At 42.0% G+C, this 18,036-nt stretch overlaps 1 protein-coding gene across 6 annotated transcripts in view; it reads left to right on the forward strand.

Moving 5' to 3' along the window:
• Positions 1–4,551, forward strand: part of CDC42SE2 (CDC42 small effector 2) — an 83,437-nt gene extending 78,886 nt beyond the window's left edge. For all 6 annotated transcript variants that reach the window (XM_062609864.1, XM_062609867.1, XM_062609866.1 and 3 more), the window contains 2 exons: positions 2,060–2,177; positions 2,606–4,551. In XM_062609864.1, the coding sequence (XP_062465848.1) occupies positions 2,060–2,158 (99 nt within the window). In that variant the 3' untranslated portion in view covers positions 2,159–2,177; positions 2,606–4,551. The remainder of the gene's footprint in view (positions 1–2,059; positions 2,178–2,605) is intronic.
• The last annotated feature ends 13,485 nt before the right edge of the window (positions 4,552–18,036 follow it).

Consider the following 18,036-nt stretch of genomic DNA (forward strand, 5'->3'; position numbering starts at 1 on the left):
AAGAAAAAAATTACTGCATTTCATGGTGCATGTTTTTGTAGCTCAGACTGCCTCAGGAGGAGAATGCTTCAGAAGGAGTAACACCTGATAGCCTACAGCTGTTATACCTGCTTTTGCTCAGTGTTTTTAACATTGTGTATCTCCTATAAAAGCTTTCATATACAAAACAGCCACTGAACTGCTAATGCAGTCAAGTTTAATTTGCTGTGTTCTCTTTGCTTTAGATGTAAGAGCCTCTGTGTTTCAGACGGATACTTCCTTACCCAGTAACATAAGCATCTATGTGTGTGACTCAAGTACCAGAAAAATGATTCTAACCTATAGAAGTACTCAAAAATTTACACTTCAGCCATACACGTTATCAGGCTGGAAGGTGACATGGCCTGGAGATGTTTTTCTAGCTCTTCTTCACTAGAGCAAGGGTCATCCAGGTGAAATTAATGCCATCCTCAAGTCATTCTTGTGAATATATTTACATGTATGTTAATTATTTTCTGAGTGAGAGGAAAAAAGAAAAAGCCACACCACCAGAGTAAATTCAAACTCCTTTTGTTCCAGTGAGCAACAGAAGATGCTTGGCGCATGTGACCAGCTTGATAAAATGTCAACGTTCTTAAACACCACCCCATAAATGTGGATGCACTTACCCACTCTTTGTTACTGAGTTTGTAGTCTCTATTGGCTCTGAACACTTTTCCCTGAAGAAAAATGCGACTCTAACTTTGCTTTGCTGCTGTAGCTGTATCACGTATTTGAGCAAAACAGCAAGGTAGAAGATGATTTTGCATTGAGTTTAAATACACAAAAAACTGATCTTTTGCACTTTTTTTTTCTTTTCCTCTTTCACAATGACCTTGAGAAACTGTGTATAAGAAAGAGGTGCTGGTTCATTTTGTGTGTGTCCATGTGTTTTGCTTTGCTGTAGAGAAGAATATATTTCTTTTGTCTTTGTAGATGGGGAAAATAATGTGCAAGCTACTTGAAAATATTTCTCCAGTGCTGTTTTAATGCAGTTTTCTAGTGTTGTTTTGAGGTCTCTGTAAGGAGCATACACGTAATAATTGCAAGTGATGCCCTGCAGGCATAGGCTTTGCTGCAAGTTCAATTTCAGAAGCTGTAGCCTTCAATATGTTATTTTGTGCTCATTGTGTACTTGTTATGTATGCTCTGGGGTACAGAAGGAAAAAGGCAAAACCTTTAATGCTGGAGTTGTCTTCCTGCAGGCACTTGGACATTATTATTTTGACTCATGGAACACAAGCAGTAAAAAGCTATGGATTCCCTTCCTTTTCGTTGAGAAAGTCAGTGAAAGCCATAGAGGGATGTGTGTGTCTTGGGGTGAGAGGGGAAGTGTTCTTTATATATTTCTTTGCATCAGGCTAAAAATACCTTCAAATAAGCTATTTCCAGGGAAGTTGGTAGACTGAGTATGATTTAAACAATAAATTCCCTGCCATCTAGAAGAATAAAGCAGTAAAGGAAAACAGCGTATGCTGTTATGTCAATAGATAAATAAAAAAACCTTTCACAAACCAAAAGCTCCTTTTTGGTTTAGAAAGTCTTTTTTTTTTTTTTTTTTTTTTTTAAATTATCTGAAGTTAGCCATACGGTGCAGATATTTTGTAAGTGGTCTGTTACACTTCTAACATAACAGTGTCAACTTCTCTGATTTATCATACTTGCCAAGAACACTTTCCATGTAACGAGGTAAATTATAGCTTGTCAGATGGAGTGGAATTGGATACTAGTGAGAGACATAATTAAATTTTTTTGAGTAATCAAGAAGGTCAGTGAAAGCCTGAATCAGTTTTCTTTAGGAGAGATGAAAAACTTCTGCTTAAGCATCAGTTCTTCCCTCTCTCCTGCTGAGTTGCCTGCAGAAGTGAAAATTCCAGGAAGCCTACGCTGCACATGTCCTCATGCAAAAGTAATGCAGGTTTAATGCTAAAGGAGCACTTGAAAACCAAACCTAAACAAGAAATAGAATTGGAAGCAGGAAGATGCCATAATTCATTGCTTTTCCTCTTTTCTCTCCCCCACCTTTACCTTCTGTCTCCAGGTGAGCTCAATTCAGAACCAAATGCAGTCCAAGGGAGGCTATGGAGGTGGCATGTCTGCAAATGTTCAGATGCAGCTTGTAGATACAAAGGCAGGATAACCCTGGGGAAACCTTTCCAGTAAGTATTGCACTGTGCTTTTTAGGCACTGGTAGAGTAGTAAGAAGAACAATCATACTACTTCATAATTAGCTACCATAAATAGCTGCATGTTTATGATGCCCAATTTTAAAATGCATTTCTGAGTAAAAAGTACTGTGTCATATAAGCATGTTATTCTTTTTCAACAATGATTGAGTTTGTCCAGACTGCATCAGTCTGTCTGTAAGCTTGTTTTATACCAAAGATGATGATGTAGGCAAATCTTTGCAAGCAAAGTTAGTTGTGTAATTTTGTGGTATATTTAGTATACCATTATTTGCAAGAGTTCCATCCATTTAAGCGTAGCATGTAAGGTGTTGAATCAATGAATAGTGATGTTAAAAGTAGGGAAAATGGTCACTCAGAATGTTCAAAACTCAGTTTAATGTGTGGTGTTTGTCTTCCAGGTTCATGTGGGTTCCTGTATCTTCTTTCCTGTGTCCTCTTTTTTGCCTTGGTGACTGCTTTCTGTGCTCATGATGAGAGAAGTGATGACTTGTTGTTCACCCTTTGTGATTACTCCAGTGAAAAGTTGCTGTTCTGCTCTGATGATGATGCCATTTATCAGATTGGTCCGACCATGCCTTTCAGTGGCATGTACATGTTTGCTTCTACCAGAACGTGAACATAGAGCTGTTTAGGATTGGTTTTAGTTTTTTTGTTTGCTTTTAAGGCGAATTAAAGCACCAACCTGAGCTTCCCTAATCCCTCACAACTCTTCACAACATTCTGTTGCTTTTTAATCATTAAATCTTTTCTCCACTAAAGTCATGTAGAAATGAGTGAGTTTCCATTAATGTCTTCAATCACCTATTGTTCATACCCATTTTTGAAAAGTCTAGGACCTGCAAGCATGAATTATTATTTCATACAAAATCAGCAGAGTAGATGACCGCATGCTTTGTGAGGTTGCTTTGTATGGTGGCCCTCTTGGTGCTAAGCAGGAAAACAAAATAAAAATTGCGTACTGCAGACTGGTGGAAGATTTTGCTGTGGCACCAAGTCATGCCTGTTTCTGACAAAGGATTTGTAACTTAGCTGCTTCAGAATTATGGTTTTTTTTTTAGTTATTATCCAGCTGGTCTTGCAGTAATAAAGACAGAGCTTGCGTTCATGAGGCATTTGTTGTAAATGTTCAAGTATATTTATTTTGAAAGAGCTGACCTTGAAACTGTAAACCAGTGTAGTACCGTATCTAAGTGTTGTGGAAGCGCTTTAGTCTGTTTAAAAAAGAAAAGCAGACGTTTGGCTGCTTCTTTTTGCAGTTTTTCTTATTTTTAGGCTGTATGGTCATTTCCAGTAGCAGCATGTCAGACTGCCTGCAATATTAGCTGAAAAGTTTAGTAGACCTCTGGAGTAGTTGGCAGTTTCTGTGTACTAAATATTTAGGGGCCATGGAAGTTGCTAAGAGCAACATACTAATCTGGCAGAACAGATGCCAATGAAAACAACCTACAGGGTGACTTTTTACTAAGTCAGTAAAACGCCTTTTGCTCAGGTTCCAAAGCATGTTTCTTTCAAACGTTGTGAAATTGTATTTTAATATTGCACTGTTTTCAGATAGCTCTATAAATGGTCCCTTTTTTTCCTCCTTGGTGGTGGTTTGAGAGAATTCAATGATTTGAGTCCTGGTTGAGTTCAATTTTTATGTGGGGAAAAAAAAAACATCCAAACAAGGCATAACTGAGCCTAGTTCGATCTGTTTTTATATGTGAGCACTCCTGTGTTCATAAACATAGATTGCTGTCAATGATTCTTTATTCTTTTTCCATACTTCCCCTGATTTCACATTGCAACAGCTGTCAGATTGATTTAAACATACATGAACCTACCTAGTCTCCTCTCTCAGTTCACAAACACCACACAAAATGTAGGGCCATGGTGGTAGTTTGCCTTTCCTAAATTGTATTCCAGTGGTAGGTGTCAGTTATCTGGTTCAGTAGTTCGAATTAGGTTGGATAGTCTTCACTGATTAAAGGTACTATCTGTGACAATATAAGATCAAGATGTTCAATTGTCTGGGTGCATAAACATGGCAGTGCAGTGATACTTTTTTTTTTTTTTTAGAGGTCAACATTTCCAATGCCACTTTATCAATGAGTCTTAAATAAACTATGATTACAAAATTATTTGAACTTTTGTAATAGTGACTTAAATTTACTTGCCAAACATATCTTGCACTTGTCAAAATGTCTTCAACTCAATAACCAGGAGAAAAAAGAAATGGCATATTTTTATAACAGACATACTTTTTTTGTACATTGTGTTCATTCTTGAATAAAGGCAGTTCAGTGTTGGCTTGGAGATATTAAAAGGAAAGTATTGACTTTTATTCAATAAATGTTTTCTTTCAGTTTGTGGCCTATACTTTTTCTTTTCATAAATTACATGTGCATTAGAAGAACACTTGCAGCTTTTGGACAAACTTGTGGTGAAAATTCTCTGAAGAATAACTTACTAGTTTCATTGAGTAATGTAGTTTTTTTGAGTGTTTTGATGTTTTTGTTGCCAAGTGGATTAAACCATAATTTTAGTGGCGGTTTTGTTGCATTGATTTTGTGTGTATAGCAGGGGCTTCTGCAAGGATCTTCAAGGAAAGGTTTCTTAAATACACTGGAAACCTTCATGTACAGGATTTCTTTCCTTTTGACTCCAACTGGTATGTGCGTTATTCTGTTGATTGTGATACAGATTATTGTGGTCATCAGACTTAATTGTACAACTAATCATCCTAATACACACATTTGTATTAAATATAACTGCAAGGCACAATATTCTCTACTCTGTATTTGGCTCAATTTTTATATTTGACGCTCAAAGTTAATTCATTAAGCACTAATTTAGTATTTTAAAGTTCATGATAAATTGTTTTAAAGGCCAAGAATGAATTCTTTAGCTCATGGCAAGTTCTTGAAATTGCCAGTTGAGGAAAAAAGAGAGTTCTAAAAGGAAAGAAGGATCAAGATAAAGCCTTGAGATACCATCAACTAGAGGGTTCTGTTGTTTAAATGCTGAGGTTATGGAAGCTTAGTACTGTCTACAAAAGTGTATCTTGAAGAGCAGATGTTTTAATATAACTGTCTGTAAAAACAAAAGGGTTTGACCTCTTAAAGAAGGAAGCAGCCTACTTTTACTTTGTCTTTAGGCTGTTTATGTGCCTAAAGCAGTTGTACAAGTCAGTTTATCCCTTTTGTGCCTTTTTTAATTTAAGTGAGAAGGTGCTACATAAGCAACCAAGTCTCTAAACATAGTCTTGGTCTAATGTATTCTTGGTCCACTGTATTCTGCTATGATTTGATAGACCAGGAAACCCTCACCCTTCAAATCCAGAAAATGAAGTTGCTAGGAAATCTTGCCCCATCTACATAATTATGTTCTAACCAAATACAATACCTGTTTAGTCACGACACAGTTATTCTGATTTCAGTATTCATTGTCTTTTGGTTTTGGTGTTTTTTTGGTTTTGGTTTTGTTTTTTTTCGGGGGGGGGAGGATTAGGAGACACTCAACTAAATACAATACTGATTTTCAAGGTATAATTTTTTAAGCTATTTATATTTTGTGTATGTCCATGAGAATAGGGCCCCTTCCTACACAATGTAAAGTTGATTTCTTTGAGCTTTATAAGAATTCTGTGGATCTCCAGCACTTTATTTTATTTCCTGATCTCCACAGAAGATCTCTATGCATGCCACTCAAAAGGTTTAACGAATTGACTGTACTTTCTCCCTTTATATGCCTTAAGAAATAAAGAAGTACTATGCCCTCTTCTTAAACCAGCAGGAAGCAGTATAGGGTTTGCCCATAGAAAGTTTATTAGGTTTCTGTATTTGTGAAAACAATTTCATGGAAGATGCCTGGGGTAGTACACAGTCCCACAGATCAAAAGATTTAGGTGAGGATTCATATTGTGATCCTGGATTTTGAAGTTTTTGAATATTGCATTTATTTGAATTTAAATGGTAAAATTGCCTTTCTTTATTCCATATCCCTTTTTCCATGATCACGGCTATTCACTGAAGACTATGCATTATTGTAAATCATATTGTAATATTATGCACTATTCACTAAAGCATTTTCTTATTCCTTAAAACAGTTGTTAACATGACATAATGACGAAATCTGGAGTGAACTGCAGATTTAGTGGTATAGTGCTATTCCATGATTAGAAACAGTTACATCAGGACACAAACCATTTTCGGATTAAAGGATGTTGTAGGCTCAGTATGTAGGACTTCCTTTATATCAAGTCTGTGAGAACATGTTGATTGCAGCCACAGGCTACAGCTTCCCTATAAAGTGGTTCTACTAACTGTAAGAAGATGTACAAATGGTCATCAGCACAGCACTACCTTACTTAAGAAGTTCACCTGCCTCAGACTGATAGCACATACAACACTTGCCACTGGGACGTTAAGAAATACTGAGTGAGGGGATTGACAAGCAGTGAGCAAGATTCCCTATGAAAACCATATTCTGCTTGCAAAACTTTGTGCATTGAAGTAGAAATGGTAAATTTTAGATGGTTCTTAGTGTTTGCTGTTAGGGGATTAGGAGCAATCTCTGTGCGTAGATGCAATAAGCCAACATAATAGAAGTTACTGTTAACTTGAGCAAGTAACACTAAGTGCAAGCCATATTTCTTAATTATCACTGTGAATATACAGCTCTGGCTAGATTTCTTGAAAATCAACAGAACATCCTTAGTCATGATAGAGGTTCTACCTTATGCAATATTGGCAAACACTAACTCAGTATTCTAGTGAGCAGATCAAAAACGTTTATGTAATGAAGAGGAATTGAATGTGCTTTTCAGTATGTCAGAAGAAGAAAACCCATTTACTTTCACTGTATTTGTAGCATGAAGCAAACTGCTTATCTCATCACTTAATATTATTAAATCAGCTATAAATTATTTTAAAATGTGCAGTACTCAATAAATAAACTGACAACCATTTAATTGTATTTAGCTTCCTGAATAATAATTGCATGGTCCTGACTGTAGTTCCTTATACATGCCATTAAAGCTTATTGAAAATGGTATGCTGGATCTGCCAGTGATTAGTAGAAGTATTTCAAAGGCATACCAGTAAAACTGATTGGGGCTGGTCCTGTCTACTTATTCTCACAGCCTGTGCTAGCATTGATACTGATTTGGCTCTCAGCTGAATATATTAGGTACTGACCTACAGAAAAGTTCGTTTTTTTTAGCCAAATTGTTTAGTTTTAACCTGGATCCACTTCTTAACGCTTATCCACAGTAAATATGGGATTGGCATGGGATCAGGTTCTGAATGACTTCTTTGCCTCGGTCTTCACTGCCGAAGGCTCTGACCAAACCACCCAAGTCTTGGAAGACAGACGCAGGGACTGTGAGAATGAAGACCTTGCACGCACAGTAGGGGAGGATCTGGTCCGAAGACCGTCTCAATAACCCGAAATTGCACAAGTCCATTGGACCTGATGAAATCCATCTGCAGGTCCTGAAGGAGCTGGCAAATGAAGTTGCTAAGCCACTGGCCATCATATTTGAAAAATCATGGCACTCAGGTGAAGTTCTCGATGACTGGAAAAAGGGAAATATAACCCCCATTTTCAAGAAGGGGAAAATGGATGACCCGGGGAATTACAGACCAGTCAGTCTCACCTCTGTGCCTGGCAAAATCTTGGAGCAGATTCTCCTGGGAGGCATGCTAGGGCACATGAAAAACAACAAGGTGCTTGGTGACAGCCAGCATGGCTTCACTAAGGGGAAATCCTGCCTGACCAATTTGGTGGCCTTCTATGATGGGGCTACAGAACTGATGGACAGGGGTAGAGCAGTTGATGTCATCTACCTGGACTTGTGTAAAGCGCTTGACACTGTCCCACACGACATCCTTGTCTCTAAATTGGAGAGACATCAATTTGATGGATGGACCACTCTGTGGATAAAGAACTGGCTGGATGGCCGCACACAAAGAGTTGTGGTCAATGGCTCAATGTCCGGCTGGAGACCAGTAACGAGTGGAGTCCCACAGGGATCAGTGTTGGGACAGGTCTTGTTGAACATCTTCATCGGTGACATGGACAGTGGGATTGAGTGCACCCTCAGCAAGTTTGCCGATGACACCAAGCTGTGTGGTTCGGTTGATACGCTGGAGGGAAGGAATGCCATCCAGAGGGACCTTGACACGCTTGTGAGGTGGGCTGATGCCAACCTCATGAAGTTTAACCATGCCAAGGGCAAGGTCCTACACCTGGGTCGGAGCAATCCCAGGCACAGCTACAGGTTGGGCAGAGAAGAGATTCAGAGCAGCCCTGCAGAGAAGGACTTGGGGGTGTTGGTTGATGAGAAACTGAACATGGGCTGGCAGTGTGCACTTGCAGCCCAGAAAGCCAACTGTATCCTGGGCTGCATCAAAAGGAGCGTGACCAGCAGGTCGAAGGAGGTGATCCTGCCCCTCTACTCTGCTCTTGTGAGACCTCACCTGGAGTATTGTGTGCAGTTCTGGTGTCCTCCACATAAAAAAGGACATGGAACTGTTGGAACAAGTCCAGAGGAGGGCCACGAGGATGATCAGGGGATTTGAGCACCTCCCGTATGAAGACAGGCTGAGAAAGTTGAGACTCTTCAGCCTGGAGAAGAGGAGGCTGCGTGGAGACCTCATAGCAGCCTTCCAGTATCTGAAGGGGGCCTATAAGGATGCTGGAGAGGGACTCTTCATTAGAGACTGTAGTGACAGGACAAGGGGTAACGGGTTAAAACTTAAACAGGGGAAGTTTAGTTTGGATATAAGGAGGAAAGTCTTTCCTGTGAGGGTGTTGAGGCACTGGAATGGGTTGCCCAGGGAGGTTGTGAATGCTCCATGCCTGGCAGTGTTCAAGACCAGGTTGGACGAGGCCTTGGGTGATATGATTTAGCGTTAGGTGTCCCTGCCCACGGCAGGGGGGGTTGGAACTAGATGATCTTAAGGTCCTTTCCAACCCTAAGGATTCTATGATTCTATGATTCTGTGTTACGGGGAACACTGATAACCTGGCAGTGGAAGAGCATCAAACTACTTCCACTTTTTGGGAGTGCCATTTCCAGTTTTGCCTAGGTTATTCTGTTTGGTTTGGGGGCGCAAAGCACATCGACACATTGCCAAATGGTCAGTTACATCATCACCAAGAGTCAGCCAGCCTCAGGCAATATCATTAATTTCTGCCATCAGTGCTAATTGCATCTGTCACCACTACACAAGACTTGACTTTCTTCTTTCACACAAGCTATTAGAATTTACATTTTCAGGATTCAAACAGGTTTTTTATTAAACCAAGAAAACACAGAGTACTGGTAGAGCTGTCAATAATTTGCTGAATACCAAGCTTAATTAAATACGATGCGGAGTGGTATAACTGCATTTATGAAGGATTGAGCTGTCATGCAAAAGGCATGTTCATTTGTTACAGCTGTTTAAGCATTTGTAGGGGCTTTTAATGACATGGATGGTCTACAACCAAATTTGGTTAGTTGTTTTGGGTTGTTTTTTTTTTTTTTTTGCAGGTTTGTGGTTTTTTGTTTTTTGTTTTTTTTGAAAAAGGGGTTGATTAGCAGAAAATAAAAGTATGGTGTTTTGTTTATGCTTCACTTTTGGACTTGGCTTGTAGTAGAAGACATTCCTGGTATGCCATGAAACAATGCACAGAGGGGGACTGCATATCCAATAGGTAACATTGAAATTGGCTTACTCTGATTTTCCAGCAGCTCAGGAAGGTGTTGGTATATGCAAAGGTCATGATAAGCTCAATCAGTCCAACAGTGACTTTGAGGGTAGGAGATGTTTCAGCATGAAACGGTGAGCCACCTGCTATGGATGCATGTGGTTAATGCTAATGTACATGTTAGCACTCCACAGCTTTTTCCACTTGTCACAATTTCAATTGTCTCGTGTACGGTGTATACATTAAGTAGCAGAGATAATGCACGGATGTGGGGACATTGTGCAGTGTTTCAATTTGAGTGCATAAAGGAGGAAAATCATTTTGGAAGGTGAAAGTAAAGAGTCAGCAATCACATTTCAGCCAGCAGCGCTCTGTGTTTGGAAGGATTGAGGACTCTGGGGAGGGCAGATACTAATACTGGTTGAGTGAAAAGAAAGGAGGGTAAGTGGGGGAGGAGGGTGAACTTTGATAGGTGTCCAAGCACTGTACCCAAGCCAGTTCCCCATGGTGCTCTGTTCAAGAAGGGAGCTGTCAGTGACAGCCACAAAACCAGAGCCCAGTGCAGCAAGGCTTGTTCATATTTCACTGTTTTGGGTAGTAGATTCCAAGCCAATTACTCTTTCTGTAAGTTGCAGCAGACATACAGTTTCCAGCCTGCATAAGTAGGATCCGTTGCAACAGGCACAGTAGGAGCAGCCCAGGGGAACAGGGCTGCATGGTGAACAGAGGTGGGAAATGAGAAACTTCGTCACTATTTTCAAAGTCTGTATTAAATGAAAATTATTTTTGTTAATGTGAACACATACAGGGCGGTGCAGTGGATGCCCATGCAGCTCCATATCTCTGAAGAAAACATTCAGAAGCCTGTTTTCACACCCATTTTCTGGAGCTTGACAACATCAAGATCATATTCCTGCTGCAGGTCCAAGTCCCAGTATTTCTTTATACTGACTAAACCCACCCCCTTCTATTTGTTTACAACTATCCACAGTTTCACAGATGCTGTTTTCCTCAAAGACAGCAAAAATGTACCCAGCCCAGCCTTTGGATGGGAATAAAATTACCGTGCCATGCTTTGGTTACGAGTTTCATCACTCATTCTCTGAATCACCACCACAGCCCTGGAAGTATGCAACAGAAGGAAACACTGTGGCTAATGCAACAGCTTTGTAAAACCTCTAACTGCAAAGTTACATCAAGATGACTGCTTACTAAAACAATTTTAAATAGGATTTTCAAAACTTGCTTTTGTACCCAAACACTTACAGCAAAGTTAAACTGGTTTTGACCTGTATAGATGCATTGGCCCCTACTGTCCCCAACATACATGCTGTAATGAGACCTAATGATTTCTTTAAGAATGAGAGCCTGATGGTTCCTGGGGCCCAGGGCACTTTTCAGCCACCGTGTGATGTGTCCACCTGCCTCCTGTGCAGCAGCACTTCAAATACCCACCCAGCAGCAGTGCAGAGGCCAGCACAGCACCAACAGGATACACATGTCCCAACCCAAAGCACCAGAGCCATTTAGCATGAGGGAATTCCAGTGATCCTTGTCAGTGCTTACAGGCATGGCAGCCACCAGCAGGCAGATCCCAGTGGAAGTGCAGTGGCCGGTGTGGTCCAGCCAGGTCCTGCCACAGTGAGACTCGCTCCAACACATGCAACCGCTACAGCCCGTCTCACCCCAGACTGAGCGAGTTGTTTGCACCACAATCCCGGGCAGCCCTGCTACCTTCCCGAGTGCAAATACACATAGCATTGCAGTGGGTTAAGAAAACCTGTCTCCAATAAGCTTTTCCAAGTCAGGGCACTTGGCCAGCTTCACAGAGAGAAGTCAGGTCAGCCAGCTCCCTGCCCTCCTTTAGCGGGATTATGCCAGCCCAGTCAGCTGATGGAAGGGCAACTGGAGCTGGTTATTCTCAATACAATAATCGGTGCTGTCAGTGCTTGGAAAACTGATTAACTATGGGCAGCTGCACATTTGGATCACTTTCCCACTTAGGGAAAGAAACTCCCAAACTCATGAAGAAAAACTGTCTATGGGACGGACATACCTTCTAAATTTAAGCTTCTCTCCAACTAAGTAATTTCCACAGTCCTGTCCAACAAGCAATGCCACAGGGCCCATAACACACCCCACCTCCTCGTACTACCACCACCCCCCAGAATTAGTGATCTTGATTTGCACATTACAAGATGTTTAACAAGTTGCAATAAATATTTGGATAATTAGAAAGTGGGCACTGACCTTCCTGGATGGGCACTGTCCCTAGGTAAAGCCAGTTTCACAGCAAGCTGGACTGTTTCCCAAATGAGAACCTTAAATCCAATCCTCTGACCACAAACAAACCTGAAATAAGACTGGTCTTTTCTAATCAGGCAAAGAGAATCCAGAATCAGATAGTTACAAAGAGTTTAAAGGATTTTACAAAATTAGGAGTACATTTGTGTTCTTCAGGATTTCATTGCTTTGGGTTTGCATCTGCGCAGCCTTTTGCCCTAGTTTCTGGTACACCACATCATCTGTGTTTTATTCCATCACTGCACTATTTAAGGTTTTCAGCTTCTAAGAACTATTTCTCAAGACTTTACATGCTACTGATGTCGCTTGTGTCCTACCCGAGGTCAGTCTTAATCCTCCCATCACAAATGGCATCATAGTCACATTGAGACGGATTATGAGGAATATGCAGCAGGAGCTAGTGAATTTAAGTAGGTGAGGCTTGAAATAACAAACATGAAAAAATTGCCCCTAAACACCTCCTAGAATGCTCTTGAAGAAGCATTAGCCGTATTTTGATTTGGTTGGGGCTAACATACCCTAAAGGATATGTTAGTGTGCCACTGTATTTTGATTTGGTTGGGGCTAACATACCCTAAAGGATATGTTAGCAGTGCCACATTTTGATTTTATAGCATTGTATCAAGTGACTGGCATCCCAGGCCTCATCCTCATGTCAGTTGGTAATACTTACTGAAAAGTCACTTCAGAGCTTCCTAGTGAGGTGCACAAACACACAGCTTATAATAGACACTTTAAAAAAGAAAAATTAGTTTATTTGTTATTCATAATTATATAAATAAGCTTATATATATATATATATATACTTATAATATATATATATATGTATGAAGTAATTGCCCTGTCCCTTGCCTGCGTTCTGTACCCAGAAAGATGAGACTGCTTCAGAAGCACCAGGGTAACAAGAGAGTTCTCTACTGCTTCAAGCAATTACCACAAGATACGAAACAACAGATCTCCTGAGAAAAGTGAAAACAGTCACAGGACTCTTGTCAAAAGGGTTCATTTATTTTTATGAAATTATTTATTTGAAAAAGGGCTGCAGGAACTGAGCCAAGATAGAACAATTTGTCTCATCAGAGGTCACTGCAACTTATGCTTTGCTAATTTCTGCCAGTAAGAGCATTTACGGTGACCTGGGTGAAAAGAAAAAGAGCCTTTCATTTCTAATACAGTCTCACATACAGCTTTTAGTCATTTCTAACACAAATGTTGATTTGATGGGACATAGGAATAGGATCAGATCTGTCCTCTGCCAAGGTGCTGCAGAGAGACAGTCCTGTTACCAACATCTTGGCATGACAGAGCAAACAACAAACAAGAGGAAAGACCAATGAATTTGAACAGATAGATGGGATAATTCTTTTTCCTCTGGTTCCTATAAGCAACACCTCCAAGGGAAGTGGGGAGCAGGGGAAGGTGAACTGCTGCAGTCATGACAGCTGTAACTGACAGCTCTGCCCATGGGACTGCTCGTCTGGCATTTTGCTCATGTGCACTGACCTGGTATTACCAGCTCTTGGCAAGAGGCAGAGGTCTCTGTGCAGCCTTCCATGGTTCCAACAAGTATCTCTGTGAGTGTGCCTGTAAGTGATTATCAAAGAGGTTGTTTGCAACACTAAGATGCCCCAATGTCAGACCCAATGACACAACATTGTCATTCTGATGTAATACCTTCTTGAGCCCTTATCGCTGGTAATAGATGTGTCTAAGACATACCATCTATTTTCCTTACAGACAGGATGATTAATGGCAGGATGCTACTGTGAACATAGCACCATGTCCTTATCAGAGCTAAATGCTTTAGGTCTTGCCTTTTTGCTCCTGTGGTTAAATGCAAAGTCAATATTGATTTTGAGTGTTTGTGGTTCTTTACTCAGAAAGTGGCTTTGATGTTTGTATTTCTGGGTTATGGGTAGCAACAGAAGAATCCCAGCCTGGCTGTAAGTTGAAATGCACAAAAAGGTGTGTGCTGCAGGATCAGTGGTGCTCTTAAAAGCCAGACCCGCAGTGTGGCTGCCCAGCTGTTCAGAGGCTAAGCACAGAGCTCAGCATAGAAGCACACAAACGCAAGCAGGCTTTGACAGCAGTTCTTGGGAGTGAGAAAAGGAAAATTCAGAAGCTTCTGCACTTCCAGGCTCCACCAGCTTTCTTTAGTCAGGTAAACCTACCTAGAGAGACGAAAAGAGGGAAAGCCTCTGGAGTGGTCCCACAGCTGGTCCCTGAAGGAAGGAATATTTTGGGGCATTAGCCTTGTCCTGCTGATGAAAACATGGCAGCATGCAAAGCATCAGCTGGCAGATGACTGTCAGCACCAGGACCCAAGGAAGATGGCAGGCTAAGTGATACAAGCTTATTGCAGCTTACGGAAAACTGATAACTGGTTTTCCTTCTGAAAGAGGCTGCTGCAGAGTTCAAACAACCTGGGTTTTGGTGCAGAAGTGGCCAAACTGAATGGCACAGTGATGCCCACTGATGAACTGAAAGATGGCTGCAGGAGTGCAGCCTGCCTCAGCATGGTCTGCACCACAGGCTGCAGAGGCAACTCTGCTCTGGTGCCTGGAGCACCACCTCCTCTCCTGACCTTGGTGTCTGCAGGGCTGCTTCTCTCACATACTCTCACTCCTCTCTCCCAGCTGTTGTTCCACAGTGGTTTGGGTTTGGATCTGGTTTTTTTTACTCTTCCTCATAACGTTTTCACAGAGACACTGCCACTGTGGCTGATAGGCTCAGAATAGACCAGCACATCCTTGGTATTGATTTCTCCCTTATGCTCGTGAGGTTTTTGGAAAATGTGTTGTATAGACATTATGCTCATCCACACAAGGGGACTGTGAGTGCTAAACCTTCAATACACTGCCCAGAACAGGTGCTGTAAGAGATCTGCTATCCCCATTCATACTGGCTAATATTTGGTCTCCCTTTTGAGGGTACACTGGTGACTTCACCTAGCAAAGCAGCGTACAAGGCTTCAGAGGTCTCCTGGCATTCTGTAGCATGAGTTGTATGCGACCACTGTATGTATGGTATTTACACCACCACCATACAGTGGTGCAAGCACCTGTGTACGTCTCTCTAGTGTGCTGCTGCCCCTGGTACTCTACATGTGTCGCTGCATGAAGGCAACAAGGACAAGTGAGAAGCACACTGACCTGATGTATAGGCATCTCATTCCAAGTGAAAGAAAAATAGAAACACATGAATATAGACAAAAACAATAAAACCCCACACACCCCAACTTCACTTTCTTGCCAACACTCTGCAGCTTCAGTGAGGGTTATCTCAGATATCAAGCTTAGGGCAATCCCATTCCTCACTGTGCATTTGGTTGTCAGTCTTTAAAAGGTCTAAAGCCCTGAAAAATCATGAATGTGAAGAAAACAACTCAGTGTCAAATTGCTTATCCACTAGATCCTGAACACTCATTAAACTTCTCTCTGTCACAAATCAGCTTACAATGTTTGGCTTGATTGAGCTGAGTGAACCCGAGACTCCTCCTGTGCTCCCATCTGCGCTTTGAGCCCTTCTTCTGGGCTGTGCCTTTCAGCAGAGCAGTCAGATCTAGCAGCCTGCTAAAACTTGCTCTGTGATGATTCTCTTGGAGACCTCAACCCCCAGGAGAGTGAAAAAAGGCAGCAGGAAACAGCCTCCCCTCTAAAGGTTGAAACTGTGTTTTAACTGTTTGACATGGTGCCGTATGTGCCATATTTGCTGCCCTCTGTGCTAGGCTTCAGCTGAAACTGTAAATCCTAGCTGGCAGCACCCATGGCTTTCTGCTGGCAACCCCACCTCCTGTTGCACGGTTTCCTCACTTCTAGCTGTGAGCATTGCTGGGGGGCGTATTAGCACCAGCTCCAGCCAGAGCCTGTGACCCACCCGCTTCCCACCAGACACACCGAGAAGCAGCATTTTACCGATTTTACTGTCCCAAGTTAACCACCGCCTCAGGAATGCAAAAGCTTTTCTCATGTCCCTTAGGACTGTCCCAGATCTCTGAAAACCAAACTGAAAGAGTAACAGTTCCTTTTGACTCCTTCCCCTACAGCAAAACAGAAACAAGTTCTAACAAACACACAACCAGGAAAAGAGCTGCATGTTTTCTGCTGCATTTGGTACTCAGAAACAAGCATCAGGCACTGGTTAAGACAAAAATACGGAGGAGAGAGAGGAATATGTGTAATTTACACTATGATGCCTCTTTCATCAAGTCTGGCTAAATTCTGGATCTCCTTCTCATACCTCTTCTTAGACCTGGCAAGCAGATGACCTGGCAAGCATTACTGAAAACTATTGTTGCTTTTGGACACCTTCCATCTCTGTTACTTCCCTATAGATAAATTCAAAGATCTGTTGCATACACACGCTTTTGCTAGACAGGAAATTATACTTCTTTTTGAAATATGCTTTCAAGAAGCATGTACACAGGACAAAACAGCACATGCATAAGCATGCCTGGTTCTCAGGTCATGCTCCAGTCTGGTACAGGTTTTCAAAACGCTCATTGGCCCTAAGATGCTTGTGGGAGAGGTTACATGAGATGGTATTAAGTAGTCAGGCAGCATGACTAGCTTCCATCCTCAGCTCAGGTCTTCCTGTGGTGCTTTGTTCTCACATGCCTCTCCAACTTTCTTGCCCCAAAGCTGACCCTAGCAGTGGAGGACATGTGGTACCAGAATGCCATGAACAGCCCAAAGCTATAGGAGTGGGCACCACATGGAGCAAGTCACATTCATACTATCCCCAAGGGCCCCATGCTCCAGCACTGCCATTTCCAGTGGGAAAGCAGTCCCCTTCCGCTTGGGGATGGAGGGGTGAACAAGCTTCTCCAATCTTGGGCCCCTGCACTTGCTTTGCATCATAGTGCTTCTCCAGGAGGACAAGGTGGTTTCTAGAACCACATGCAGTAACAGTTCTTTACCACCACAGGAAAAGAAACCTACCCATCCCACAGCCCTGGCAATGTATGCTGTAAAACAACATACATTAATTGTTCTGAGACCAGCTGTAAAAGCTGCCTGCCCAATTTATAGGGCAATCACTGTTGTGATTCTTGATGAAGCCATTTACATTTAGAATACCCTGGTCAGCTACAAAGGGAGTAAGTGCCCTGTGCTTCTTGCAGCTCTGCTGCCTCGGCTGTTTCCTGCACACTGAAAACAGTGGCAGTGCCACTACTGGGTGCAATTGCTCTATCAATCTAGGCGCAACCCAATTTTCCACTCCCTGTTAAATACACATCTGCACACCTTAGACCGTTAGAAGGTGCCAGGCACATTTATCACACAGATGAGGACTCTGCTGCCTGCAGTAAAGAGAAAATAAAGATAGCACACTGTAAAATGAAAAGCAGAGCAGTGTACACTGCAGATGTAGGGCATGAAAAATGTCGCGCATGCATTTAATCTACCTATCAGACTGTTTTCTTGTTCCAGTCTCAGGCAAGGTAAGCTTCAAGGTATCTGCACAGCAACTGCTTTCTCCCCCAGTCTCCTACTTGCTCCCAAACTCCTCCTACACTGGTACAACCAGTCCAGTTTTCCTCTCAAGCTCCACTGTAGGACAGAAGATACTTGAATTAAGGCACTGGAACAGGGGCATTTTTAAAGCTCTGCTGGGGTCTGAATAGCAGCTCTGAGCTTGGATCAGTGGCATCAGAAGCAGCCTCTCTCTCAATTCCCCCTTTTTCCCCTGTGTGATGCTGCTGTCCCACATGCCCAACCCTGTGGCCAAAGCTCTGTCTAGGCTGCTACTGCTGCCACCTTACCCTCTTTGTGTCTTGCCTCCCTGCTCTGATAGTGCCCTTGCAGGTTTTTTCTCCATATGCTGCTCATGGTGATTTTCCTTCCCC

This window comes from Pezoporus occidentalis, unplaced genomic scaffold, assembly GCF_034315485.1.
Source record: "Pezoporus occidentalis ecotype Australia unplaced genomic scaffold, CSIRO_AGI_Poc_V1 ctg141, whole genome shotgun sequence".
Lineage (NCBI taxonomy): Eukaryota > Metazoa > Chordata > Aves > Psittaciformes > Psittacidae > Pezoporus > Pezoporus occidentalis.